At 33.7% G+C, this 27861-nt stretch overlaps 1 protein-coding gene across 6 annotated transcripts; it reads left to right on the top strand.

The window, feature by feature from the left end:
- The first annotated feature begins 1291 nt into the window (after nt 1–1291).
- On the top strand, nt 1292–27137 carry LOC129804513 (F-box/LRR-repeat protein 6). 6 transcript variants are annotated; one of them, XM_055851859.1, is made up of 7 exons: nt 1292–2056; nt 8448–9108; nt 15970–16767; nt 18057–18224; nt 18289–18518; nt 20988–21122; nt 21197–27137. In XM_055851859.1, exons 2-7 carry the CDS (start codon nt 8626–8628, stop codon nt 21411–21413), a joined length of 2031 nt encoding a protein of 676 aa, XP_055707834.1. In that variant the 5' UTR covers nt 1292–2056; nt 8448–8625; the 3' UTR covers nt 21414–27137. The 6 variants fall into 6 exon arrangements, with proteins under 6 accessions (XP_055707834.1, XP_055707833.1, XP_055707835.1 ...); XM_055851858.1 differs by having other exon boundaries at nt 8496–9108; XM_055851860.1 differs by having other exon boundaries at nt 1292–1989; nt 8496–9108.
- Nucleotides 27138–27861: the final 724 nt, after the last annotated feature.

Genomic DNA, 27861 nt, shown 5'->3' on the forward strand with positions numbered 1-27861 from the left:
AATTTATATGTTTCGATGTTTATATTAATGCTCATACAAATAGAAAAGAAATAAATTGTTTTTGGTCGGTCATTGAACTGAGATAATTACTTACACAAAGTTAAATCTTTCATGCTGGCTTCTGAAAAATTGCCGAAAGTGAGTTAACCCCTTGTAATTTCCAAAGAGCGATATGGAAATATTCTCTAATGGTTTTTAATAAATTTATTTATTTACTTTATTGAATTATTTTTAATCGGTTACTTTTCCCTTTCCCTTTTACCATGTATTTTTTTTTACTTTTGTATTATCTGTTTGCTTATCCAGTATATAATAATTCTAATACGAAAATTACACTACAAGAAACCAAATGATATAATTTCTCTAACATTTCACCATTTTCAGCACTATTTAGACTGGTTCTAAAAGCTTTACATATTAGATGGGTTTTATTTTTATTCAATTCAATTAAGATTTAAGTGAGAAAGATAAAAATTTTGAGGTATTAGAAAATCAATGGATTACATTATTTTTCTTCCACACTGTAGAGATCGAGCAATTCACAAGATGTACTGTGTGAGTGGTGAGAGTGTTATTTTTTCCTTTCGCACTGCCGTTTGATACTTGCGAGTGCGAGCGAGTAAACTTGAGCGGCGGAATTTGATTTAAGTGTATGTGTTGCTGTGTGAACTGCGCGCGCCAGAGTATTTTTCTCTCCTCTTTCGATCTCCCGCTTTGAACTCGCAGGAGTGATGGAGAGAAAAAGTATCGCGCGCAGTTAATGTTTCGTTGTGTGGCGTGGCTGAAAGGCACGCTGAGACAACTTTTTGCATTTTTCTATTGGAGCGACGGAGAAAAATATACATGAGAGGATGAAATGAAATAACATTGGGTGGGAACATTATTCATTCATAAAAACTTATTCTGGACACAAAGTGAAACTGCTGTCATCTACTGCGATTATGACCAAGTAGGTCATTACTTGACTGTTGTTTTTTAGACTGTGCTAATATCCATACTGAAATATTTTTGCCGCAAGATGACTCTAGCTGCACTCGTCTAAAATGAGTTTCTTTAGAAAACATCCACTGGTAAAAAATAATCGCATTGAATTTCAAATAATTTTCATTAAAATTGATAAATAATGAATAAAACAGCAAATCTTAAAGTAGTGGAAGTTCTTAGGACTAAAAAAAATGAACTATGACATTATTTCATGCGAAAATCATTCAAAAACCTCTTGATAAATTAGTTTCCCAATGCTATTTTAAGTGTAGAAACGGTTAATTAGAAAGTGGTACAAAAGAACTTGCCAATGCAAACTTCAGTGTGGTGGATGAGTTGTGTGTGGAAAAATATCAGGAAATTAATTAAATTAGAGAGTTGACAAGTTGCAGAGGGAAATACGCAGAGAAAAGTGACCACGGAGTGACCATCCGCGGTGGCAGTGTCGTGAGTGGACGTGAAAAGCGGAAAATGTTGGTGGATTGTTGTGTGTGACCTAAAAAAAAAGAGCCAAAGTGTATTTTGTGTTGCTGAGAGGCAGCAAAAGAAAATACGCCTTTTTCTCTTTTGGCGTTTTTTTTTCTTCTCACCGCCTTCCTCTTTCATCGCCCCTTGGCTCACTAGGCGGATGAGATTTGTGATCGTGTGAAGGTGATTCCCTGTCCCATTCGAAGAGGACCCCCAAAGTGACTTCAGTGGGCATAAAAAGACGCGGATAGAGTGAGAGTTCTTGCAATTTTGCACCCCGAGGTGTGTTGCTGTCAATGGTGTTTACAAATTTTCCCATTTGTGTATTTATGTCATCCACCGAGGAAGGTGGAAGAGCGGGACGCGCACATCTTGGGCATCGGGGAGGGCAGTGAGTGTGAAAGAGAACCAGGAGGTCTCAGAGTGGAAGATTTTCGGAGCAATTGCAGGAGACTCCGCGAGGCTTTTTTTCTCGCCTTGTGGGAGAATATTTTGCGTGGAAAATTCGCTCTCGCTACACTGCTAAAAAGGCGTCATGTGAGGCAGTGTAGTAGTTTTCCAAGGAGCAACAGACGCCCAATTGGAATTACAGTGGGAGACAAAAGTAAGTGGACAGTTAATTTTCCAAACAATATTGAAGAATTCAGAAAATAAGTCGTCTTTTTAAAATATTTGTTAAAATGATAGAAATACTATTATAAATATTTAAATTTTAAAATATCATTAATTCTTTATTTAGAAAAAAGTTTCTAAATGAGCTTTGAAAAATAAAATAAAGAAATTTCTATCTTTAAATACAACTGGAATTTACCGTAGAATTATTTAGCCTTAGAAACCGAATATAAAGCAAAATTACATGATAAGGCTTAGGGCCCAAATAGATTCAGTCTGATCCTCGAGAATATTTAGCCTGCAAAATTCGACAGTAGAGATTTATCCGAAACTGATATATAGGGGGAGGCTTTGATCGTTCGCACATACGCTACCTTCAAACACTTCATATTTCTCCCATATTCCTTTATGAATCTCACATATGACTATATATTGTAATAACTAGCCTTAAATCCCATATTTCCTGAAATCTAATCTAATCTTTTTTCCTAGTTTCAGGAAGCAAAAAATAAAAACAGGTCCAAAACTGTAATTTTGCTGTGCAATACTTCATACGATTGTGCACAAATAATATCACTTTTCTTAAAAACTACTACAGTGACTACAGTAGAGTCTCCTAAGTTCGAACGCTCGGGGGGTATTTTTGACATTTCTCACCTCCCAAATTCGAACGATTTGTTCAAAACCAACGAAATTTACCTGAGATTAAATTGTACTTTGAATCAAATTCTCGTACTTTCTCGCAAATTTTAGTGATAACATACTTCCTTTTCATTTTATACGATAATTATGTATGTAAACATTCGGGAAAAAGCACATAAATATGATTTTCATTCACCGAGAATACGAACTTTCCAACATAACCTCACAATTGACATTTTGAATCCAAACGGCGTTCGAATTTTAGAGATTCAGATTTGAGAGACTCTACTGTATCACAGAGGGTAGAAGGGTTATTAGGGTTCAGATTTATGTGAAAATCTTTTAGGCTGAAGAGGCACTTTTTGTGGGTGGAAGAAAATTCACAAACTTGACTCACATTCATCGATCGCACATAGAAGACATTGCTTTTTCAGACAATTTCCAGGAAACTTCATTATAGATACGATCCCTCATATTCACATCTATTGTAATCTACCGATTTAATCCATCATTATAAAGTAAAACTTAAAAATCTTAAAGTTGATAAACAAGAAATGATTTGTCTCAAATAGATCGCAGTTGAGTATTTTTTAATCAATTTTGCATTCAATTTTTTACAAGCAATTTTTGCACGTCTACAATAAGCTCACACAGTTTACAACTGGTTTTTTGACAATCTTTGACATAACCTCACTTTTGTGTTGTTTTTCATGTCAAAGAAAAAAAATTGTCCGTGAGAAGCTGTTTTGTGAAAATTTTAGCCTGTTCACCTGCTGAAGCTCAATATCTGTGCTAAATCCCGATTCCTGCAGCTGCAGGAACAGATAAATCTTCAATGATGCGCATTCAAACGTTTTTGAGCATATCCGGGAGGAATGGTGGAATCTTGTGTGGTCTTCTCACTTGCAGAGTTTTAGTCAATTTTTAGCTTTAAAAACTTATTGATTCGTGTAAATTTGGTGATATTTGGACTTTTCAAGAAAATAATTCATTAGATTCAACCGTTTCCGGAGTGAAATTCTCATAGAATCGAGCAAAAAATGGTTTTTAGTGTCAATAAAACATCTCTCAGAAAAGTTCCAAAAATGTGATATTAAAATGTTTTATTCCTTGTACAAACGGTTTAATCAAGTAGATTAGAGTTCCTTTTAAACAATGATGTGCAACTTTTAGTGTCCGGTGCAAAATTTGCGGTGAAAATGGGGTGTTCAATGATGGCGTGAATCGTGTGCGATGATAGAAACTTGATTGATCTATCGGACAAATCGCCATTAAATTTTCATTTTCTTCTGGAGGAAAATCTAAGGATTTCCGAGGATTTTGTGGGGTGGGATTATGAACCTTATAAGTAAGACATTTTTTGGCATAGTTGGAGAATCCATACGGTTTCCATGGTAGTCAGAAAAAATCACTGAACTTGAACATCATTTTTGTGTGCGAAAGTTCAAAGCCTCCCCCTACTGTGGGCTTGGGATCATCGACTAGAAGTACTTTGCATAAATTTCCTCTACTTAATCCTTTACTGCTAAATTTTACAGGCTAAATATTCTCAAGGATCAGCCTGAGTATTTAGCCCCTTATGTCCTGGACACACTTACGACCAAAGTCTAGAAACGACTAATTTCGTTCATAGAACATAATTTTCGTGGGTCTTTATGCAGATATTTCTACTGAAATGTACTAGTAATCCTTTGAAAATGAAACTACTTTTAAATTTACTTCACAATTCACGTATAACAAGAAGAATTATTCACTAGAATCACCAAAATTGGCTTAAGTCGCGAGTTAAATTCTACCTTACAAATAATTGTATTTAACAATAATTATTGCACGTGTACTGAGACATGAATTCACAAATGTTTCATTTTCAGAGGAGTATTAGTGCATTTCAGTAGAAATATCCGCATAAAAACCCAGGAAAGTTATGTTTTGTGGATACCAGTAAATACTACGCCTCATTTGAAGTGTGTCAGGAACTGAATTGGGTATGAACTAGCTTAGTCGTCTCTGGACTTTAGTCGTAAGTGTGTCTAGGGCATTAGATTAATTTAAAAATAGAAAGAAAAAGCCTATTTAAAGGTACCCCAATTCAACCTCTCCAAAAGTTAGGCCCCGCCTACTTTATAATTTAAAGGCAAATAGTATTTAAAACAGTTATACGTAATATACAAATTCTCTAATAATATTTTTAACACTAAATCTACCGAGATTTTTATATACCTTACTCCTACCATAACCGGTCAAATTCACCGGTACTGAAAAATTTTATTAGTATTGGTGTATAAGGAAGAATTGTGTGCCTTGACTACCTCTAAAACATATCCAAAAATTAAAGGAATCGATAAATTAGTTTTTGAGATATTTCCAAAAGAGTAGTTCCTGGAGGTCAAAGAGTGCGATGAGAAAAAAATCCATATGATATTTGGATTCCTTGTATTAACTTTAGGGGAGGTTGTCAGAACATTCTAAGCTCTATTACTTTAGTCAAAAAATAAATTAGAAGAAATTCTACCCTTCTGAACAAATTGTTACCATCTGGAGGAAGGAGGGGTTGGTCTTCTTTGCTGCAAATGGATGAAATGGCCTCTAGGAGACTCTCTAAACTATCCAAGACTGAAAGTAGGTGATAGTATATAGTCTTTGATTATCTATTTCAATTTCGGTCAAATTGACCGGTCGTGGTAGATAAAGCACATGAAAAAAATTTCTCGATAAAGACAAAACAAAATAGAAAACAAATAATCAAAAATATATCACATGGACATATTGAGAAAAACCATGCACTTAGGTAGTGGCAATTGAACGTTTAAGTCTACGCAAATATTGGAAATATGTCCAAAAGGTCAATTTAACCGAGCTCGGTAGGTTTAGTGTTAAAGAAACAGTTAATTGTTTACAGTAAAGGGTTTAGCAATTTATGCTTTTAAAGAATTAATTTGAAAAGCACTTGGTTTACGATGTAATAGGTTTTGTTTTAAGTTAAATCCCCTGATTACATAAAAGATAACCCAAAATAGCTTAAGAGTAATGCATTCGATTTTCGAAAAAAAATGCATAACAATTCATTATCAGTTTATAACTTTATTTATAACGGTTTATAACCGATTGAGACCGTGTTAGTCATATTAGGAATTCAAAGACCTTTCCTCGGTTGAGGAATAGGCTGTTTAGAGTCATTTTAATCTTTGATCTTGAAAAACCGTTTGTTAAGAACGATTCAATAATATTTTCATATAACGATGAAATTTTCGTCTCGGTAACCTCTAAAATAGATCCAAAAATAAAAAAAATCCACAACGCGTTTTCGAGCAATTCTAAAGAAAATCATGGTTTTTGGCGAGGAATGGGAGGGATGGGAGAAAATGAGGGGCATGTAAACGGTCCTTGGTTCGACTTAGAGGGTTCCTCACAACAACCAAGTCGTTATTCTTAACTGTTTGGTTTTTAAAGCTAGTCGCGCTGATGAGAGACAAACCACGTGACGCCATTTCTCATAAATCATTTAAAATACAAAGATATGCTGACAAAAGTGAGCATTTTTGAACAGACTTCAGTTCACTTAATATGTAATCCCCAGAATTTTTGTGCTTTTGCACAAAGAGAGGCAACAATCAGGACTAGTGATGCTCAACTCCACAAATTTCACTCAAATAAAGAGAAGAAAAAATCCTGCCTCCACCCAGGCTGGAACGGGTGGTCTTTCATGTTAACAAAAGTACTCTTTGAAAGGGGAAGGGTGGAAGGTTGAAATTGGGGGGGGGGGTAAGATTAAGATTTGTCTATGGTTCGGTTAAAACCTTTATCGGTTCCGCTGCATCCAGACCACTAATTTGGGCCCATTATGCACTCCCCATTTCCATTCTATCTTCACCCCCAAGGCGGTCCTCCAACTCCATATCTCGGCTTCTGTATGCCTGAGGTACACACACAGTGGCGTTTTTATATTATGGAAGACCAGCCTTGGTTGAATCAGTTGCAGTGAATGTGTATTTGTACCGAAAGATCTCTTTATGCCGAACTGGTTTTTGTACCAGCCTTTCTTGTTTAGGCGGTTCATTGTCAATGCATAAAAATTACTTTTTCATCCATTCACTGGACTAATTCGATACGGCTGCTGAAAAATCTGCAGCTTCCGAGTTTCGAATTCGAGACCTCACAATCAGGCTACTCTACTAACTGATCCACTGAGGCTCTCCCTTAAAAAAATGGGTTAAAAAATCAAGAATATACAGCTCCCTCTGTAGAACTCGAGTAGTAAAAAATTACATGCAGGGAAAATGAGGCATCTTTCAAAAATATCCCTTTTTTCCTAAAGCTAATTTTGATCTTATAAACATGCTGACTTCACCATTTCCGCTCCTTTGATTTACCAATCGTATCAAGATTTTTATTACACTGTATGACTTGTGGCTATAAGTTTCAAAAATCTTTCTCAGCTGCATGTGGATCTTTAGAATACCTTTCCAAAAATCAGAGAGGGATTCTTTTGTATTTTGCGAATAAAATCAATTACAGTGATATTCTCTGCGTTTAAATCACACATCTTTAAGACCTCAAAAATTTTTGGTGAATTAAAAAGGATTTGAACTCAAGATACTTACATCACTATACCCCTCAAACCATTCTCAACGCTTCAAATTTTGAAGTGCTTAGAGTAATGAAAAAAAAATGTTATTTTTTTAAATTTCCCCTATTATTGTAAGCAGAAGCGTCAATTTTTTTAAAGGGCAATTTTTGACGAAAATTGCTTCTAGTGTGTAGGCCCCATAAGAGAAAATGTAGAGTTCGATGTGCTAATACACTGAGAAAAAAAGAGGGTGCGATTAACTTTTTTTCCTCATAATTTTAACACTTTTTGGGTGTAAACATATCGTCGGTTGCGTCTACCTCTGTCGTATCTGCGTTTCTTTTGTGTCAGCATTTCACGCAAGAGGGGACGTCTGTATTGTAGTTGCTCCGAATGCAGATACAAAACAAATGCAGATACGACAGAGGTAGCCGCAACCAACGATATATCAACATTTTTTAATGTTAATTTTACACCTTTTCAAGGGTAAAATTAACATGAAAAAGGGTACATTTAACCCCTAATACACCTAAAAAGCATAATATTTACACCGATTTCGGATCAATAATGCAGGGTAAAATTAACATTTCCGGAATGTTATTTTAACGTTTTCGGATTTCTCTCAGTGTATATAAACTGTCGTGACTTCATGTGTTATTATCGTGACTTCACAAAATTTTCCTTACACAGCATTTCTAATGATCTCAAAGGAAAATGCTACATATTCAAATTTGTATTGCACGAAGGAAGAAACTGATATTCTTGATAGGTTATAGGTTATACTTTCAAGTCATTTTTATAAATAAAAGTTCCGATTTTATTTTATGAAAAAAAATAACCTGTTAGATATTTCTTTGTTTGAACATGACAAATGAAAAATAAAGTGTAATTCACTCAGTTTACAGATATTCGGATGATATTGGGACTGAAAATGACAGTCCCAATTTGTCAGTTTGACAGGTGTCATTCAAATATCCAAAAGCTTTGTAAAGGAAAAATTTAAACTATTTTAAATCCTTGTAGATTTTTTTATTGCAAATTTGGTTCTCCTTTAATGTTAAAAATGTATTTAAAGATAAAGTATATTACAAAGACGATTTTTTTCTGAACTTCAAATTAAACTGTCCTGATACTTTTGTGCCTCACTGTCTTTCTCCCAAATGGATCATCTCAGAGCAAAGTGAGTGTGAGTGTTATAAATCTCTCTTGGATTCTCTCACAGTTGACAGATTACGCGCGCAAAGTGAGACAGTTTTTTGCATCTCCCTCCCACATCATTGGACAATGTAAATCATCTGCACAGAAGTCGGTGTGTGCGTGGTGAATTCCCAAAGTGTTTGTTTATTTTGTCAATGGAGCAGGACTCAAAAGTAGAATCCCGAATGGCTGTGCCATCGTCTTTGACCACGGATGTCGTGGTGCCAGTAAAAGAGGAGGAAAATCTCCTGAACAAATCTCCAGTTTCCCAATTATCTGATCCCCAACCATCCTCGTCCAGTCAGCTGGACGAAGCGATGGATGTGAAACAGGAGATCGATCGAGTTGATTTTATGCCTCAGCCATCCTCAAGCACATCCCCATCTACGGGCGAGGGAAGTGTCAGAGAGGAGAAAGACATTAAAGTGAAGACGTCCAAGGACAGTGGACAACAAAGGAATAGTGCTAAGTCGAAGGGTCCCACGTCCGGGAAAGGAGACAGTGTGAGGTCATATGCTAATGGAAGTCTTCAGCCACCAACGGGTGGGAAACCTCTCATGGCTGCCCTCACTAAGAAGCTTTCAAAGCCTCGTGGTAGACCAAAGCGGAAGGCTCTTGTAAAAATGTATCAGAGTGAGGTGAGTTGTTTTTTAATTTCATACTCTCCATAAAATTATTTCCTTATTTATTATTATAAAATTAATATATAATATTTCATTAAGAAGAAATATTCCAGTTTTTTAATCGTTTTTGATGCCCTCGTAAAAGAGCTTTCATAAAATATATTTGTCCGATAAATTATTGAGTCCTTTATTTTATTAAATTTAAAAGTTTAAACTTTAAAGGTTGTTTTAGATCCATTATCTGCAAGTCCTAATCTGGCTTTATAGGCTTACATTTTCTTTATTTATTAAAATCTAATATATTGAAATAATTTTATAAAAACTCCTTGAAATACTTGAAAAAAAAGTAGGAAAGTCGATTAAAGACCGCTTAAGAACTAACTAGGGGAAAGTACTCTCCCTTCGAACGTTCATGCCTCCCAATAAAGTGAATTTTCTTTTAGTTTTCCTAAGAGACTTACACGTTTCTATTAAATATTTGTTGGCTTATCATCAATTGTTGATAATTCCATGGTAATTTAGTTGCAAATCTTACAAAAAACAGAAGAAATTCACATTATTCGAAAGGCATGAACGTTCGAAGGGAGAGCACTTTCCCCTACTATACTGCAGTTACTACTGTTTCTGCGTGTAATTAAAGATCTTTCTTTTCTACGTTGACATAATTTTATAAATAAATCTACAAATTATGGCGAAAATACAAGAAAACGAGAAGCTGACAACCCCTGTCTTAAGATTACGAATCGATGTGTTTTCCAAGCTCTTTTTAAAATACACTCTTTAATCGTAAGTTAACGGCTAACTTAACTTCTTAAAAATAATCACAAAATAAGAATTAATAAACTTTTGATTGAAAATTAATTTAGTTGAATTTTGATCAAGTTTTGAGTGAGGTGTCCCATATTTCACACTGGTTGGTCCCTTTCAGAGCTGTCCCATGCCCCATACCTTCCAAATTTTATCCTTAGTTGGATAAATAATAAGTTCGAACAATATAACGTGTGTTTGAATTGAATGCTTGTAAAAGAAATATGGCCAAAAGAAAAAATGTTTAGCCCAGTTTAAGAAGGCTTCAAGGTCCTAATTAACAACCAATTTTATTCGTTTATCATAATCTAATATATCATTTGGAGCACTCAATGGGTCAACTGGTAGAGTTATCGCTCAATGACGCAAGTGTCCTGGGTTCGAATTCTCATTAGGTTCCCAGGAATTTTTCTGGCATTAAAGGTGTCCGAATTACATCCAGTTAGCTTCATTGCACTTGAATCCACAGGGCATGGGACTGACAACCCCATCGTTGTATAAGAAAAAATAATAATATAAGGCTTAAGCTCCTCTATGGAACCACCATTATTGTTGTGCCACCATTATTAATTAATAATAGATCATTTGCTCTTAATAATCCAATCTTAAATCAAAATTTTCCAAAAAATCTTGACTGATAAGAATTTAAAGATGTTAATCCATGTGGCTTAACATTAGGTCTGAAGCCCCTATAAGGGTCCAAAAAGACTCGGTTTGATCCTCAAGAATATTTAGTCTGTAAAATTTGGAAGTAAAGATTTATTAGATTTATTCCAAACCATCATACACTAAGGGGTTAATATCATCAATTAGATGTCCTTTGGTCCTTTGCGAAAAATTTTCTTCATCTGATCCTTTACTACTAAATTTTACAGGCTAAACATTCTCAAGATTCAACCTGGGTGTATTTTTGTCCTAATGTCCTGGACACACTTAATAAGGTTGATTCAACATTTTTGGTGAGGAGAGAAAATAAAAGATCACTCCAGCACCAGTTCAGGATATCGAATGCCGTTCTTTATTGAATACAATTTCAAAGAGACTGTGTGGTACAAATAATGATCAATGATTGATTTACGGTCATGTCCCAAAAAATGTTTCACAACACAATTACATCTTAAGCTTAGAGACGGTTTAACGTAATTATAATCAAAATAATGATTAGATTACTGAGAAACGGCTTAGTTAGTAGAAAACTGATGGGAATTTGCCAAATTACTATTTTGATTTACACAGTAAAAAATTGTGTGAGAAATAAAGTTGTGTATGGGAAAAGTTGTGTAAATTCACAAGCACTATGGTTGTAAATTGTAAAATTACTATCATATTGGTGGTACGATACTAACATAATGCTAGTAAAATTATGCATTGTGTAATGAAATTTGTGTATGGGAAAATTTGTGTGAGAACTGTCAAAATTTCATTGTTTACTATTGCAATTTTTCTAAGATTTCAGATAGATTTTGCATTTTTAACTGCCTAATTGTCTTCTGGAATCATTCATTGGATTCTTAAAATGTGCCTCAGTCGTGAAAAATTAGGAATAATTATGTAATAACAGAAAACAGAGGAAGCATCATGTAAATTAGAAAAATTGACGATGCAACTCTTGGCCATTTGCTGAAGAGAAGTAAGCAAGTCGGTAGCGCAGGCAGAAAACACGAGACCATCAACGCAAAGATTATGGGTTCAAGTCTCAGACACTCTCTTATTTTTTTTCCTTTTTTTATTCTTTTTTCTTTTTTTTTCTTAGTTTAATACCGAGACATATCACAGATAATACAAATAAACCGAACAAAATTGCTCTACAATCAAAATTGTAGACAGGAAGCCATTTTATAAAATTTAAAATACACAACTTTGCCAATACACAACATTGCCAATACACAAAACTTACAACCATAGCGCTCGTACAAAAATTACCAATCGTAGTGGTTGTAAAATTTTTTACTGTGTACATTAACTCTTTCGCGTCCCACTTTTATTCAGCAGATGAATTCATGCAAAATTGAGTTTTTCCTAATGCTTTATGATCAAATATAATAGTTCAGAGAGGAAAAAAAAATTCCATTGCGTGAAAACTCGGAAAAACCCCGGGTCATATATGACCCTGTTGTCCTCAAGGGAAGTGTATTTACCATTTTCAAAATCTATATCACGGGCTTTTTAAGAGTTTTTTTGCTTGAAATTGTTAATTTGGCCAAAACCTTGGCAAACTGGATTGTTTTGATGAACACTGTACTCCTGGTGTTCAAGGAATCTTCCTGGAAATCCCTTGAACAGTCACTGTCACAATATTTTGAGTGGTATTTGGCAAGAATAAACTTATCCACATATTTATTCACACACAATACAATTGCACAATATGAGACGCTTGCAGAATACTCTAAAATATTGCAAAATATGTTATAATTCATCAGATATAAGATGAAATGTCCAGGAGCAAGATGTCCCACCTGCATTTCACAAAGAAAAACAATGTCCCAACTACATTTCGCTGCAGGTTTGGGACGAAAACACTGTTACCCTTGGGGACTATAGGGTCATATATGACCCGGAAAATTCTACACGCTTTTCTGGAAAATTGAGAGTAGTTTACTATATCAAAATATGCAATATACAATCTTTGGATATTCTATTTTGTATTTCTAAAGAACTTTTTGCTGAAAAAAATAAATGAATATAAAAAATTTTGAAAAAGAAAAGTCATTTCACAAAGTTCGAAATTCGTGATTTTTGATCTTAAATATTTTCTTTTCCTGAATATCTGGAGTCTTGAGAAAATTAGGCAAGAATCTCACATCCTTCTATAATGATGTCGTGCACAAACCGATAGATTTCAATTAATGTAAATAGTCAAAAGAAATTGTTTTTTCCCCGGGTCATATATGACCCTAATGACGCGAAAGAGTTAAGCCATCTCTCGACTTAAGTTGTAAGCGTGTCCAACACATAAGGGTTCGTAAAAATCTGAGGATTAAAGAAAGACGGCTTAGGCGTTTGTAAGGGCCTATATAGATTCAGGCTGATCTTCGAGAATATTTAACATTTAAAATTTCGTAGTTGCAGATTAAGTAAAGCAAATTTGTGCAAAGGACCTCTAATCGATGATCAAGAGCCCAGTGTATGTGACACTGTGGGATAAATCTTTCCTGCCAATTTTTACAGGCTAAATATTTTCGCCTCCACATTAGAGAAATGTATGCCCATATTGAAGCAAATTTCCTACGCTTGGGTAGTAAAAACTCTTCAATATGGACACAAATTTCTCTAGCGTGTAGACGCCATTAGTCTATTTGGACCCTAACATCACAAAGACAGAAAAACGAACAAGAATTGTTTTCTTTTTCTTTTTTTTTTGAAAAATATTCTGCTGTACATAATCAATCAAAAACCTAACCCTTTGGGAATAGAAAAAGATATACAGTAGACTCTTGCTCAATCGGCACTTTTTCAATCGGGAGCAAAATTTTGTTGACAATTTTCACGCTGGATTTTAAATAAAATTTGTTTAAATTCACTGTAGTTCCTCTTATTTTATCATGATTCTTTATAATCGAGCGCTTTTTGTGTAAGTTACAATGACTGATGCCCGAATCTCTCGGTAATTTAGATGACATTTTGCCCCATTTGCCCGATTGAGAGAGAGTCTACTGTCTTGAAAGTTGAAAGTATTGAGGTAAAGGGTAAATGGTGGAAAGCGAGACACTTAAGAAAAAAATTCAATTTCAAATGCATTTTTAAACTGAATAAATAATTATTTTTTACCATTTTTTTGTATTATGGGATTCTTTGACAAACATTTTAACAGAATCTTAACAGTTGTTTTTAAATATTGCAACCGAATAATTGGAAAATTCACGGAAATTAAAAAAAATAACACATTTTGAAAAGATGGACAAAATTTTGGAAAGTTGGACAAAAACTTTTAGAAAGTTGGACATAATGATATTAATGACAAAATATCATACAAAATATGTAGAAAATCAAATGTTGAGGGTTTTCTCTGTATACTTGCACATTTGATGGTTATTCTAATCTCTCCTTTATGTCCGAGTAACGCTAAGTCCGAGGAGCGCTAATTACCAAGAACTTTCTCGACGTCCAAACAAAAAGGGGTTCTGTAAATTTCACAGACGCCTCGCGCTGTCCAGCAGTTATAGCTTTAAAACGGATGCAATTTTTAGCCCATTTCAATTCCCCATCCGATTAAATCCTTTTCCACTTGCTTTGAGAGTTCTGTAGAGGCTCCTATTTGTCTTTCTTCAGGAGTTTTTGCGATATTTACTATCCATTTTGTCAGAAAAAGTGGTCTTTGGAATCTGGAAATCTTTGCAGCCTTTTCCAGATTTTCTCCTTATCAGCTGCTAACTGCTGTTGCAATTATTTTTCCGGATACTTAAGGATCTTTGTCGTTCCTGTTAATATGATTTCAGTGCACAAAACCACCAAATTCATTCACAAAATGAACTTGTCCAAGATTTCATAAAACTTGTTTTGAAAGCAACACGAAATTAAATCACTTTTCTCTCCTTTTTAAATGTAATATTTCACAAATATTTTTTATTCACCTTTTAAATGGATGTATGTCCTTCGATTTTCACTGCGGACTTAACAATATTTCACAAATTATGCCGAAAAATCAAACAAAACACTTTGATATTTTCCCAGCAATTTCTATATGAAACGGAGATAATTTCAATGGGTCCCGGTCAAAATCCCGAAAGCCAAAATCCCGAATAGGCCAAAATCTCGAAAGCCAAAATCCCGAATTCTTAAAAGTATCATAGCTACTCCCACGATTGCACTCGCGCTTGCTGGAGGCAAAGGGAAATCTTCTGTGCCTTGGGAAATTATTCTAAACATTTTCCTCCATATAATTTCATTCCCTTTCAGGATTTTAAAAATTCGGGATTTTGGCTTTCGCGATTTTGGCTTTCGGGATTTTGGCCTTTTCGGGATTTTGGCTTTCGGGATTTTGGCTGCCACCGAATTTCAATTCAATTTTTTCAATTCAATTCAATTTATTTTCATCTCATTACGTCTTTTTACCCCCCTTCCCATGCGTCCATCGCCGTCTTAGCGTTGATTCCAGTCTCCAGGACTAAACGATGGAAACGTCCTTTCACAGACTGTATGTTATTTGTTACAAAGTCATTGTTACAATTACATTGGAAATAGGCCAGACATAAGAGAGAGTAGTAAAACCACTTCCGAGCCAAAAGGCTGTTTGGAAAAGTGGGTGTTTTTTATACTAAAAAAAACTACAAAAAAAAATTAACAAAAAATATCAATAACTATTAACTAAAATAGCTAATCACCGTAAAGCTGGGTCAAAAAAAGAGCCGGGAGTGAGGCACCACAAAAGTTCAAAAAGTCAAAAAATTTCAAAAGTTCAGAAATCAGCACTTCACTAGAGAAACACCTCCTAATGCACATATCTAGAGTATAAAATGTCATTCAGAACTGGAACCCCACCATCTAGAAAATGTCTAACAGCTTTTAAGTTCATTGGGTTCACTAATCTCCGGAGATTGTTGATAATGACAACTACCGTGTCAAAAGGTTATAAATATCACGCATGCAATACATTTTTTAAATTCTTCTTGCAAGTCACCCTTTGATTGTTTTATAATGATTTTTGCATTTTTAACTTCTCAAATAATCATAAAATTAAGTTTAATAATCTTTTTATCGAAAATTTAAATATTTAATTGATTTATTATCAAGTTTTTAAGGATGTGTCTCACATTCCACACTGCTTTGTCCAACTTTCCAAACTGTCTCGTTTTAGGCAAACGACCCTAATATTGAAAAATCGGAAGATGGTGCAATTTGCATACTAAGCATAGTCTAAGAAAAAAAAAATTCAGAATTCTATTGCAATTATCATAGTTTTCATACATTTCAGGGTCCGTTAGTGCAATTTTTGATTTTTTTGATCAATAATATGTGCAATTAAACTGTTTTACCTAATTTATTATATAATTTGTGGTTCCGAGAATAGCAGAAATAGGAAACAATAAGTACCTAAGTCTGTAAGTGACATGTGTTAATTATCATTTTTAGATAAGTGACAACAAGTTGGGCATCAAGTTGTGCATCAAGAAATCCGATGCGCCAACAATCAAGCAAAAGAGCAGCCGAAAACGTTCGCGAAAGTCCAAAGCACGGAGGGCGTCAGACAGTGATGATTCGGATTATGAGAAAAAGAGGCGGAAGGAATTGATTAAGCAACGAGCAAATAATAACACGGACAAGGATAAGAAGGATGCAGATGAATTTGTGGAACCAGAAGAGCAGAGTTGCTGGGGTTCAACGCTGCCCAAAAATGTCCTGCATACCATTTTCCTCTATGCCGTCCAGGAGGAGGGTTGCCTGCCCACGCTCATTAATTTGGGCAAGGTGTGTTCGCTGTGGTATGAAGTGTCCCTAAATTCAGCCCTCTGGCATACGTTGGATTTGAGTGCGTGGGTGAAGGATCGTTTCAAGACTGAGCTGAAGCTCAAGTGGTTCATTGAGAATCGGTTCAGAGGTTGTCAGGATGTCAATGTGTCCAATTGGAAGGTGACAAATGTTCAGTGTGTGCTGGAGAAGATGGTGGATGCATGTCCGAATTTGGTGGGAATTACTCTGGCTGGATGGAAGTTTCTGCTGTGTGACCATCTTAGCTATATTGTTGAGAACTTCAAGAAACTCCAGCGACTGGATCTGAGCTCGATTAATCTCGAGGCAAATGCCAATAAAACTGCCGTTGGTTTCACATCCCTATGCAATGCCATACAAGGACTCAATGAACGGCTGACGCATTTACTGTTGGCACACAATAAATTGGGTGGACTTCCGCAAATTATTTCGGCACTTTCCGTAAGTAGCATTACACGGTAAAAAATTTCGGCACGTATTTGTTCCAAAAATTAGCTCGTCCACGGACACCATAATTTTTGGCATAATCTTGTTCATTTTATGAGACTCAAAAAGATACCCAATATTAGTAACGAATTTGTTCCAAATTGTAGCTCGTCCACGGACACCATAATTTTTGGAACAAATTTGTACCTTCTAGGAGGAACAAAAAGATACCCAATATTAGTTATGAATTTGTTCCAATAAATAGCTCCCTCCTCTCACGCTCAGTCACCCGTCACCGAAGTGAAGAGGACGCCAAATCTGTGGCAATTTTCGTGCTACATGGTTTCACTTTTTTAATTCGCGATTCCCTTCCCCTCTTGCTGCCAGCACTCGCATATGATGTCGTCATGCACGCGTCTGTATAAAACACTCTTAAGTTGATTCTTATTTGATGTTCCTTATGAACTTTCGCCACCTAAATCCATCTCGACTGAAGTATAGGCCTTAATTGTAAGACGAAATCACTTACACGGATTTATTCCCGACAATTGGAACAAAAAGATTCCCCATATGAGTAACAATTTTGTTCCAAAAATTACCTCGTCCACGGACATCGAAAATTTTTGGAACAAATATGTTACAGATGTAGGAATAATATTGTTATAAAAAATATGTACCAATTTGTGCCAGAGAGTGGGAACAAAACAGCCGAGTGCAACAAATTCTGTTCCAAATTTCGGGAACAAATTTGTATAAAACGAAATCAACTTAAATTTGTAGACATTCCACTGTATCAAAACGGTTCCAAAAACAACTCTAACAAAATTGTAACTGTATTTTGTAACGAAACTGTAAAGAAAACTTCTTGGAACAAACAAATATCTTCTCTAGGTACAAATTGATTCCAAAAAAATTTGTTCCAAGGAAAACTTGTTCCAATATTTTGGTCAGTGTCCAAAAGTTTTTACCGTGTACTTTGCCTTCACTGAGAAAAAAAAAACGGGGGTTCGATCAACTTTTTTTCTCTCATAACTTTAACACTTTTTAAGTGTAAAAATATATCAACAATTTTTAATGTTAATTTTACACCTTTTTAAGGGTAAAATTAACATGAAAAAGGGTAAATTTAATCCCTATTACATCTAAAAAGGGTAATATTTACACCGATTTCGGATCAATACTGCAGGATAAAATAAAAATTTCCGGAATGTTATTTTAACTCTTTCGGATTTCTCTCTCAGTCAGTGTTAAAGCTTTGTGTAGGGGAAAAGTTTTTGAGAAAAAAATGTTTTTGTCGTTTGCAGACTCATTGTCCAAATTTGGTTCTCCTGGACTTTTCCAACATCTGTACTCTGGCCATGTCTCATGCCATCCTGCATATTGAGAAATTGCAGCACGGTTGTCCCAAGCTCAAGGTGCTTCGGATAACAAATGCCCAAATTACTCTCAGTCAAATATCTCTGCAAGAGCAGGTAAGAATTTTGCAAGAAGATGGATGTTGTATGATCAGAGAATCATGATATCTGTGACTTTCAGATGGACTCACCAGGATTCCCGGAATTGGAAGAACTGAGTGTGGCCTCTCTGGCAGAATCTCGTCTTATCAATGACGAATTTGTCCAGAGAATCCTGAAGACAAGTACAAAACTGAAGTTACTGGACGTTCGCGGTTGTGCAAGACTCACCCATGACAGTCTCATCAGACTTCCGGCATGGGATCTCAAGCATCTGTTCCTCTCGGGTTGCTGTGTAACAAGGGATTTGGGGTGAGTAATTATATGCCTTGTTTAACCCTTCAACGACGAGACACTTCTTACGGACTGAAAATCAACAATAAAAATTAAACTGAGAAACATAATCAATGATAAATCTTACATCTAACCTTTGAAAGTCCAACAGAGTCTGATTTTGTGCTTTTTTAACCTGTATGAGCGATAGGGACAAAAATAGCCCAAAAATTTAAGTAATTTTTCTGACAATACCAATGAATAATAATTTTCAGTCTAACTAAAAATATTATGTATGAGTATCGTAGTTTCTTTTTCCAAAACGGGTTTGTTTAAAAAAGAAAATTGAAAGTATAAAAAATAATTAAAATAATTTTTCAATATGGGAATTTAAAAATTCGTCATTTTTAACCCTTTAAGGATGAGAAGATTTGCGCAAAGCGTAATTAAATGAAATCAATTTTCCCTCGATATTTTAGCCTAAATAACAGATTTATGGTTAGAAAAAAAAATTTCCTATCCCTAGAAGTCCTAGAAAAATATGGCTCATATATAACCCAATCGTCCATAAAGGCAAAAAAGCAGAAAATTTTCCAAACGACTAGTTTACTCGTTTGCTCTGTTATTTTTGTAGGAGGAATAACTTGAATATATTTGTGATAATAAAAAGAGTTATTTAGAGTACGAGTAAAAATTAAAACGATCAAAAATTAATTTAAAAAAATATCTCATTCAATTTTTGGTCTCAAAGAATCTTGAATAGTGGTACACTAAAACAATAATTTTTATTATAAAAATGTATTAATGTTTACTTCATTTTTTATTTTTATGATATTCATCGAAACAATTTCGAGTACTGGTAACACAGAGATAAATGTCGCATGCCTCACAAATACAATTGGTCTTATAATCCTTTTTTCTAATAGCACCATGTGCACCTGCGCCTTTCCTCAGTTTTCTTCAAAACATGTTTCATGGTAATGGGTAGATGCAATGCGTGCAATGTTAGTTGTATCTGCGGATTTCAGACGTAGTTGCACATTGCTGTAAATCCGGGAGTTCTTCCGGCGTTGATGCGTTCTCGATGAAGACTTCAAAGTCCACTTCATCCACGTCTTGTTCCAAGTATATTGTGTCGCTTTCGTTCAGGATAAAATTGTCGTCTAGGCATTATGATTTCGTGGTCATTGATCTTGAAAATCTTTTTTCCATTTTTGAAGTCATCTACAAGAGTAAAAATATATGAATTTACAACATTTACGTAGAAGTAGTCTATAAATTATCAAAATATTACCTGCTTCAGTCAGTATTTCACTGGGAAATCTCAGCTAAATGATATTATCACACAATATTACACGAATAATTGACTATTTTGCGCATACATAAACAAAAACATGAAACATTCTGATCTCAAAACTTGGAAAATCCATTCGGTATTTTTTACCTTTATGGACGATTGGGTCATATATGACCCATGAAAATTATAAAGCTTTCCTAAAAATACCAATAAACTATAATTTTTACTTTGTTGAGAAATATTATGTATAGTTATTACAATTTCTAGTCCCAAGAGGTTTTTGCTTTTAAAAAATTAGAAATATTAAAAATATTAAAATTCAAGCACCAATGTGAAAATTTGAAAATTCGTCATTTTTGAGCTTAAATATTTTTTATATAGCAAGTAGCTGGAGATTTGCAAAAAATATCCTAGATTCCTACATCTTTCTACTTTGTGATTAGGCATAAACATTAGAAAGATATAGAGGAAAGGCTCATAATTTTGTCCAGTTTCTTATTTTGGACACTTTGAGGATAACATTGGACACTAAAAATAAATTGATTAAAATGATGGATTTTTATTCCAATATTTGATGAATAATGAATTCTATCTAAATATTTGTTCTTTTTGGAAGATTTAAACACTAAATACGTTAAATTGTCAAGTTGGACAAATTAATAAACAAGTTGTCCAAAATAAGAGCCAAAGTCACCTCTACATATCAATTCTTTTTTAAACGTATTAAAACTAATTTTAATAAAAATAAGACGATAAATAGCTTTCCAAGTTTCTAAACAACCCTTCTGAAAAGAGAGTAACAAGAACTGTCAATTAGTATTGAAAATATCGCACTTCAAACTTGGAACTTCGATGCTTATAAGCAGACTGTCCAAAATTATGAGCCCTTACCCTAAATACAAAATTTGTATAATTTCACGAATTTGATTCAAAATAACTGAATGGCGTCCCCCAACTTCAGCTCTAAATCGAATTTGCATGCATTTCGAGTTAGCTCACGTTAAGAATCTCACCTACATAAGCCGGTTAGGATTATCTGTCCCTTTTTTCGAAATAATTGAAAGACCAAAGTAGCGAAAAATCTATTCTCGACAGAAATTCGGACATCAATTGCGCAGAAATGATAAAAAATTGTCTATTTTTTGATTAATATATTAATCGATGGGTACGAATGGGTTAAGTAAACTCACCAATAATTTTTTTAATTTCAGTTCTGGTTTGGAGTTGATCGCCTCAAAGTGGGCACACAGTTTGACTGAGATTGATCTGGCTTGGGCAAATGTCCAAGGACCTCTGGACAATGCCTTGAAAGCGTTGGCCGAGAAGAAGTCTGAATCTCCTCTCAGGTAATTAAGGCGTGGACTGTTGTCTTTCTAATTCACAGGAAAGTTTCTGTATTGAATAATTTATTTCTCTGTAGCCACTTGAATTTGTGCGGTTCATCAGTTTCTTTGGAGGCTGTTAAGGAGATTCTGAGTAATTGTCCTCAGTTGAGTTCTATCAATTTGTCCTCTTGCCGTGGACTTCCGCGTGGTTTTAAGCGACTTCTCCAGGGACCAACGGAGATATCGGAATTGCGTGAGAATCTCGGTGCACCGTTGCAAGTGGTTAAAAAGGATGAAAGTACATTGGAATAAAAAAATTGACAAAGTGCAAAGTAAGTGAATTCAATGGCAATTTTAGTGTGTGAATCACTTTAAAAAGTTTAATTCTGGAGCCGAGTGATCAAATGGGTTTGAAAGGTGAAACAGAATGTGTCTGGGACAGAAAAGAAAACAGACTATTTGGTGTGTGCATGAGAGAATTGTAATACTTTCTTCTATAACTACGTAAATATGAATTAAAAATGAGATAAAAATACAATTTTATTTGGGGTGAAATGATTATTAACACAGAGAATTAAGAAATTAAAAGAAAACACATTTTTACACAAATTGTAGTAAATAAAATATAAATAATAAAAGAGAAGAGAAATCACACAAATAAGAGAATTTTGTGATAAAGATAAAAAAAGAACAAGATTTATTTGTTGAATGCAATTGAGGAACAATTATTGTGTCGCATGAGATACACTATTTTAGAATTTTTAAGGAACAAAAAAGAAACACCTTAGAATTAAGAATTGTGTATAGTTTTTTTCATTTGGTGTTGCAAAAGAATTATTAACAAAGGAGAAATTAACAAAATTTTAATCGTATGTGATAAAAAAAAAATTGAACAGCAAATAAGGCTTCTTTTGATCACACTCAGCTTTTTGATAAGTTGACAATTTGGTACAAATTTTTTATTGATTCTCGTTTTCTTGTGAATCAAAATCGAATAACAGCTCTGTCGAAAAAAAAATGAAGAAACTTCCGAATGATCTTTTCTGTGAAGCAGCATTTTCTTGATCTCAATCTCAAATAGAATTGTTTATGAGAAAAGCAATAGAAAGGTTCTAATGTTCTAAATTCTTTTATTTTTCTATTTTTTCGCAAAAAAAACACTCGGTTTATTTAGAGATTATTTTATTAGAAGGTTTGGATCAACTTGATTTTATGAGACCTTTTTTTACATTGGATATTTGCAAATATGTACACTGAACTCTTCGATTTTCGGGTGATTGGGACCGAAAATGACAGACAGAAACCCATGCGAGAAGGAAGCGTTTGACAGCTGTCATCCGAAGTGTAGGCTCTATAGAACAGAGGTGTGCAAGAACCGTTTGAAACCGAATAAACGTCAAAATAAGTTTGTTCAAGTAGTGTTTTGACCATTGACGTACAAGTTTCTTTTGACGTTTATTCGGTTTCAAACCGTTCTTGCACTCCTCTGCATAGAAGCAAAAATCTTAAGTTCTTTTCGAGTCGGTTATATCTACCTTTATCCTATCTTCCTTTTCTATTTTACTAGAATTTGATACCATAAGCGATTTTTGTATCGTCGTTTGCGTCATATGCAAATACTATACCAGTCGATGCAACTGACGATATTTCAGCGTCTCTTGAAGACAATTAACTATAGGGTAAATGTCCTAATTCAAAACCATTTCCAGACGCTTTAATTTTGACAGAAGATTCAACACTAAGTTCATATTTTTTCTGAAGAGAATTACATAAATTTGCTCCTTGACTCTTCTAGAATATTACTGTTTAGTGAAAATTCTTTAGATATAATTTGAAAACATCTTAAATACAAGAAAAATACGCGAGCGTAAAATGCTTCTATTGGAAACAAATTAATCCAAATGGAGGCAAGGGAAAGTTTCTAATTGGAGACAAACAGTGTAATGGCCTCTACACATTGGGAGCAATTTTTGTCAAAAATTGCTTTTTTGAAGGAAATTCCCTGCAGCGTTGCAGGGGGAAACGTCAAATTTCTGTCAAAAACGCAATTTTTGACGAAAATTGCTCCCAATGTGTAGACGCCTTAAGTGAAACCACGACGAAAGGCTTCCAAAACCTTGTTGAGTTGCTCCTGAGTGCAAGATTTGTTCTTATTCCTGATCTTTTCTCCTTTCTCATCTAAAACAATAAGAAAATCTCCCCAAAAAATCATATTTCCGGGGTTTCCTATTGAAGCATTTGCAGGCACTTCAGAAAAACCCTTTTTGTTCACGAAATAAGGTAATTATTTCATTTGTAAACTTCACGTACCGTTACCAATGAAGATTAGCACTTAATTTAACTAAAATTAGCCAGAAATATGACATAAATGTTAAACAAAACGAATAAACAAAAGCCACCTTATTGTGTTTTTCATTGGAAAACATGGTCGATCTATCAAAAATTCGATGGTGAAAAGGTACACTTTCAATTTTTCTGAGAAATTAACAAATTAAAATTTGTGAATATGAATGGATTTTCGCTTTATTTGAAGCAAAATTAACTAAATAATGAAACTGAGGTATGGAAAATATATAAATATAATAATTTAGTGCTGTTTTTATCATGAAAACAGTGATGTTTCCTTTTGGAATAGCGAAAAATTTCCATTTGGAGCAGGTTTTGAATTAGCTTAATTTACCCTATCGGAACTATCGTTCGACAAAGCTAATTAAAAAGAAGTAAAGACGAATAAAAAGAATCAAATATTGAGGGATTGTGGCAAATCTCAGACAGCTTGCAATATCGGACATTTCTTTTATTTCTCAAAAATCCACAAATGTTTAGTTTTTATATTTTTTAGAAGTTGTAAAATGTTAAAGAAACGAAAGAAAATCCTTTCAAGAGTTCCGGAAGGATAAGAAAATTTGATAAACTTGATGTCCGATATTACACACAAATTAATATCTGTATTTTTTATTCAATTTCAAATGAATTGCAGTAGACTCTCGCTAATTCGGTTCCTTTAACATCGGGCTACTTTTGAATTCGGGCAGCAGTTAAATTTGAAAAAAGTTTGTTGACATTTTTCAAGTTCGATTATGATTACCGAACGAACCAAATTTGCCATGTTTTGTCTCAGTTGTGATGGGATTTTGCATTATAAAGGGGCTTTCATGAAATTTATAATTAATATGAGTATGTAAACATAATATGAGTATGCAGGTAAACAAAAGATCGTTGTATTTCAAACACTGTGATGCCCGAATTTCTCTCTAGTTCGGGTGACATTTCTGTCCCAAATGGCTGAATTTGAAAGAGTCTACTGTATAATAATTTAGTGATTCTGTAGATCTTTATGATATTCTATTGTGGATCTTTTTCATTAGGACCCAAACACAATTCGCTATCATTTTTGGATTTCCCCTTCCTTGATAGCGCTTTTTCTTCTTTTTGCAAGGTGAAATCTTTCACCGTGCTCATTGCTTTGTGCACTAAGGTTGTCTGGGAATATTTTGAGATGAAAATGCAAAAAAGTGCATTTTCAAGGGCTTTTTACATCTCATCTCCTCAGAAAGTAAATTATATCATATCAGACAAAATTCTACTTTAAAACTGATCACTAGATGCTTATCAAGAGATTTTTTTTTAATTTCCAATTTGAAATTTTGGTATTTCCCCACTGTACTTCATGGGCTTTTTCTCTTTTGCCAATTTAAAAAAATTAATAAAATCTCAAAATTACAAATTGGAAAAGATTTCAAAATACCTAAATTTATCCTTTGCAATTATATTATATAATTATTAAACAAATTAATAATAGTGTCCAATATTGCAAACTGTCCGAAATTTGACACAGTTCCCCTAAATAAGATTAAAATGATGTCTCCTTGTTAAAAATCAAGAAATTTAAAGTATAGTCATACCACTTGACCCATTGAGTGCCCAGACCGAGAGTTACCGAAACCCAAGTCAAAAAGAACTCAGTCCTTGGGAAATTAACGATATCCTTCTGAAAATTCACAAATTCGCTGCAATACAGCCCTGATGGCTCAATGTTTATTAGGCAAATGTATTCTCCCTTTGAACGTTCATGCCTTCGAATAATGTGAATTTCTTTTATTTTTCCTAAGAGACTTATATATAATTATCAATGTATTGATAAATCTAACTAATGTTTATTAGAAATATATCAGTCTCCTAGGAAAAATAAAAGAAAATTTACATTATTCGAAGGCATAAACTGAACGTTCGAAGGGAGAGTACTCTTTCCGTATAAGTTCAAAATTTTTGTTCGCATATTATAGATATACAGATTTATTTCTCACCGTTTTTCCCATTAAAATTAAGAAATAACACTTCTATTTCTTTAATTAGAACGAATTTAGTGAAATTCTTGAACAGAAAGTGAACCCTATTGAAAGAGACGACGAGACTTCCCGCACACACGTCCATATAAAATGAATGGAATATCGAGTCCTAAGTTTACAGGATATAGGTTTCTGGCTAAATCATTTATCTCACGCTGATCAGGAGATGTGATTTATCGATGTCAGTTGTGCAAGTAAATTCCGTGCCCGTGACGTTCCTTTTCTTATATACAAAATCGATCTACTCAGGGGGGTGACATTAGCTCTGAAAAATGCGACCAGTTTTAGTGTAATTTTTTTCCTATTTTCGTTCACATTTCACGAGATATCTCCGAAACTACGTGGGTTGCCAATTTGGGGTTTTCGGTTGTCCATTCTATATTAAATTGGCTTTTATTTTGTATTTGTATTTTTTGCTAATTAATTCCACAATGATAGAAAACACCGAATAAACTCCAAAGTTTTTTCGGCACGCTAGAAACATATGGCAAACATAGGAAACGTCATGCCCCTGGATCTACTTATGTTTGTGAACTGCTTGTATTCAATGCTTGAGCATCTCTTAACCCTTTAAGGACAATTGGGTCACCGGTGACTCAAAAATGAAATGTTTTCTATGACCTTCTAAAGTTCGGTTTTGCACTTAAAAGTCAGAAAAAGTAATTTTTTCTGACCCCTAATTATTGACCCTCTCGTCCTTAAAGGGTTAAGGCCTCTACACATTCTCAAAAATTTTGATCAAAAGGGCATTTTGACCCATTTTAATACGGTACGCACATGTACAAACTATTTACCTCAAAATGCTCCATTTTGTGGAAAATTTTCCACAATGTTTTGACTTCTTTCAAAATTTAGAATAAAAAAAGGTCTCATAAAACAAAAGCGTTCAAATTCAGAGTTTTTAAAGAGATATTCTTAATAAATACGTCAATATTTCCTTATTCAATATTGACCAATAAAAGAAAACAAACAAAAAATAATAATTTGACATATTTTGTACAAAAACGTGTACAGAAAGTACATAGGATTAAATTTAAATAAAAAAAATGATTGAATTATATTTAGCGAGTAAAATTGTGTTACAAGTAGAAAAAAATAACTTTTTCCTAACTGTTGTGTGCTTCTTAATTTCCTCGCCTGATAAAAAAAAATTGGTAGCTGATAAAATGCCTCTTGTAGCTTTTTAAAACGCCAGAAAAGGAAATTTTAATAACAAAACAACCTGAAATCGTCCTTTTCAAATTGGTGTGTTTTGTAAGAAAAAGAAAATTACTAAAGTTTCTATATTATATTGCTTAATTCTTAAAAAGAAAATAAATACTATACATTCACATCTAACCCATTGAGCGCGCACTTGTTTTCGTTGCAGAACCGAAAGAAAAAAAATTGGAATAAAATAAACTCAAATTTTACCAAGAGAAAATCTTCACCATTGAAAATAAGATTTTTGTGGTACAAAAGTGTCAAATTATTTACCACATAATTGTTGACCTTCCAATGATGTTTTAATGTAAAATAAAAGATATAAGAAAATTAATGTACAAAAATATTTCACTATCAAATAGGTTTTTTTTAACAACTTTCAAAGCAATTTCACTACCTTTTTTTGTTTTAAGCTGATAAAAAAGTTCATCATGCAAAACTCATTCTAAAAAAAAACAATCTCACTCGTATCTGCAAAAATTTGCTTAAACGGAAGAAATTGAAAGTTATACAGAATAAGATAAATGTATAAAAAAAGAGGAAAACGTAATTTGTGCACAAATAGAAAGTGAAAAAATACAGTATAGAAAGGATAGTGTTAAAGAAAAACTAATAAATTAATGAGGAAATTTGAGAAATAATCAATATTATTAGTAAGAAATACAGAAAAAAATCACACAATTTTAAATAAAATGAAAAATTATATAAGATCTAGTATTTAATACTTAAAAAAATAAAAAAAAACATTATATTTAAGAATTGTATAGAAACATTATACACGTTAATGAGACAGAAAAGAATAAAAAAAATCCCGAGTTAATTTTAATTTCTGCTTTGTTTTAATATTTCAAACGTTTCTATTTTTATCCTCAGAATCAATTTTTTCGATGAATGTACTTTACGATGAATTCGAATCGGAAGCAGAGTATTTTCCTAACTTTATAAAATTTCAGAATTTAATGCTATTTGAATTTTTTTCTCCAAAAAAAAATAGTGAAAAAAATTAGTAGGGCATAATTAAATAATAAGGTAAATTTAAATAAATTAGTAAACTATAAATAAGCAAAAGTGTGCCTCTTACTAGGGTTCTTTTACATAGACTCTCAGTTAGTAATTTTCATTTAGGTAAGGCTAGAGAAAAATTTGCCAAATCGAAAATTTCAAAATTCAATAATAGCTATACCGTAAGAGAGAACGAAGGCTTCAAA

Source organism: Phlebotomus papatasi, chromosome 2 (genome assembly GCF_024763615.1).
Source record: "Phlebotomus papatasi isolate M1 chromosome 2, Ppap_2.1, whole genome shotgun sequence".
In the NCBI taxonomy this organism is placed as follows: Eukaryota; Metazoa; Arthropoda; class Insecta; order Diptera; family Psychodidae; genus Phlebotomus; species Phlebotomus papatasi.

What these genes read in the sequence shown, in the direction of transcription:
- LOC129804513 (XM_055851859.1), top strand. Translation starts at nt 8,626, where the DNA reads ATGGAGCAGGACTCAAAAGTAGAATCCCGAATGGCTGTGCCATCGTCT. An exon ending in AAATTATTTCGGCACTTTCC is followed by an intron (nt 16,768 to 18,056) that starts GTAAGTAGCATT and finishes TGTCGTTTGCAG; the next exon opens with ACTCATTGTCCAAATTTGGT. An exon ending in TGTGTAACAAGGGATTTGGG is followed by an intron (nt 18,519 to 20,987) that starts GTGAGTAATTAT and finishes TTTTAATTTCAG; the next exon opens with TTCTGGTTTGGAGTTGATCG.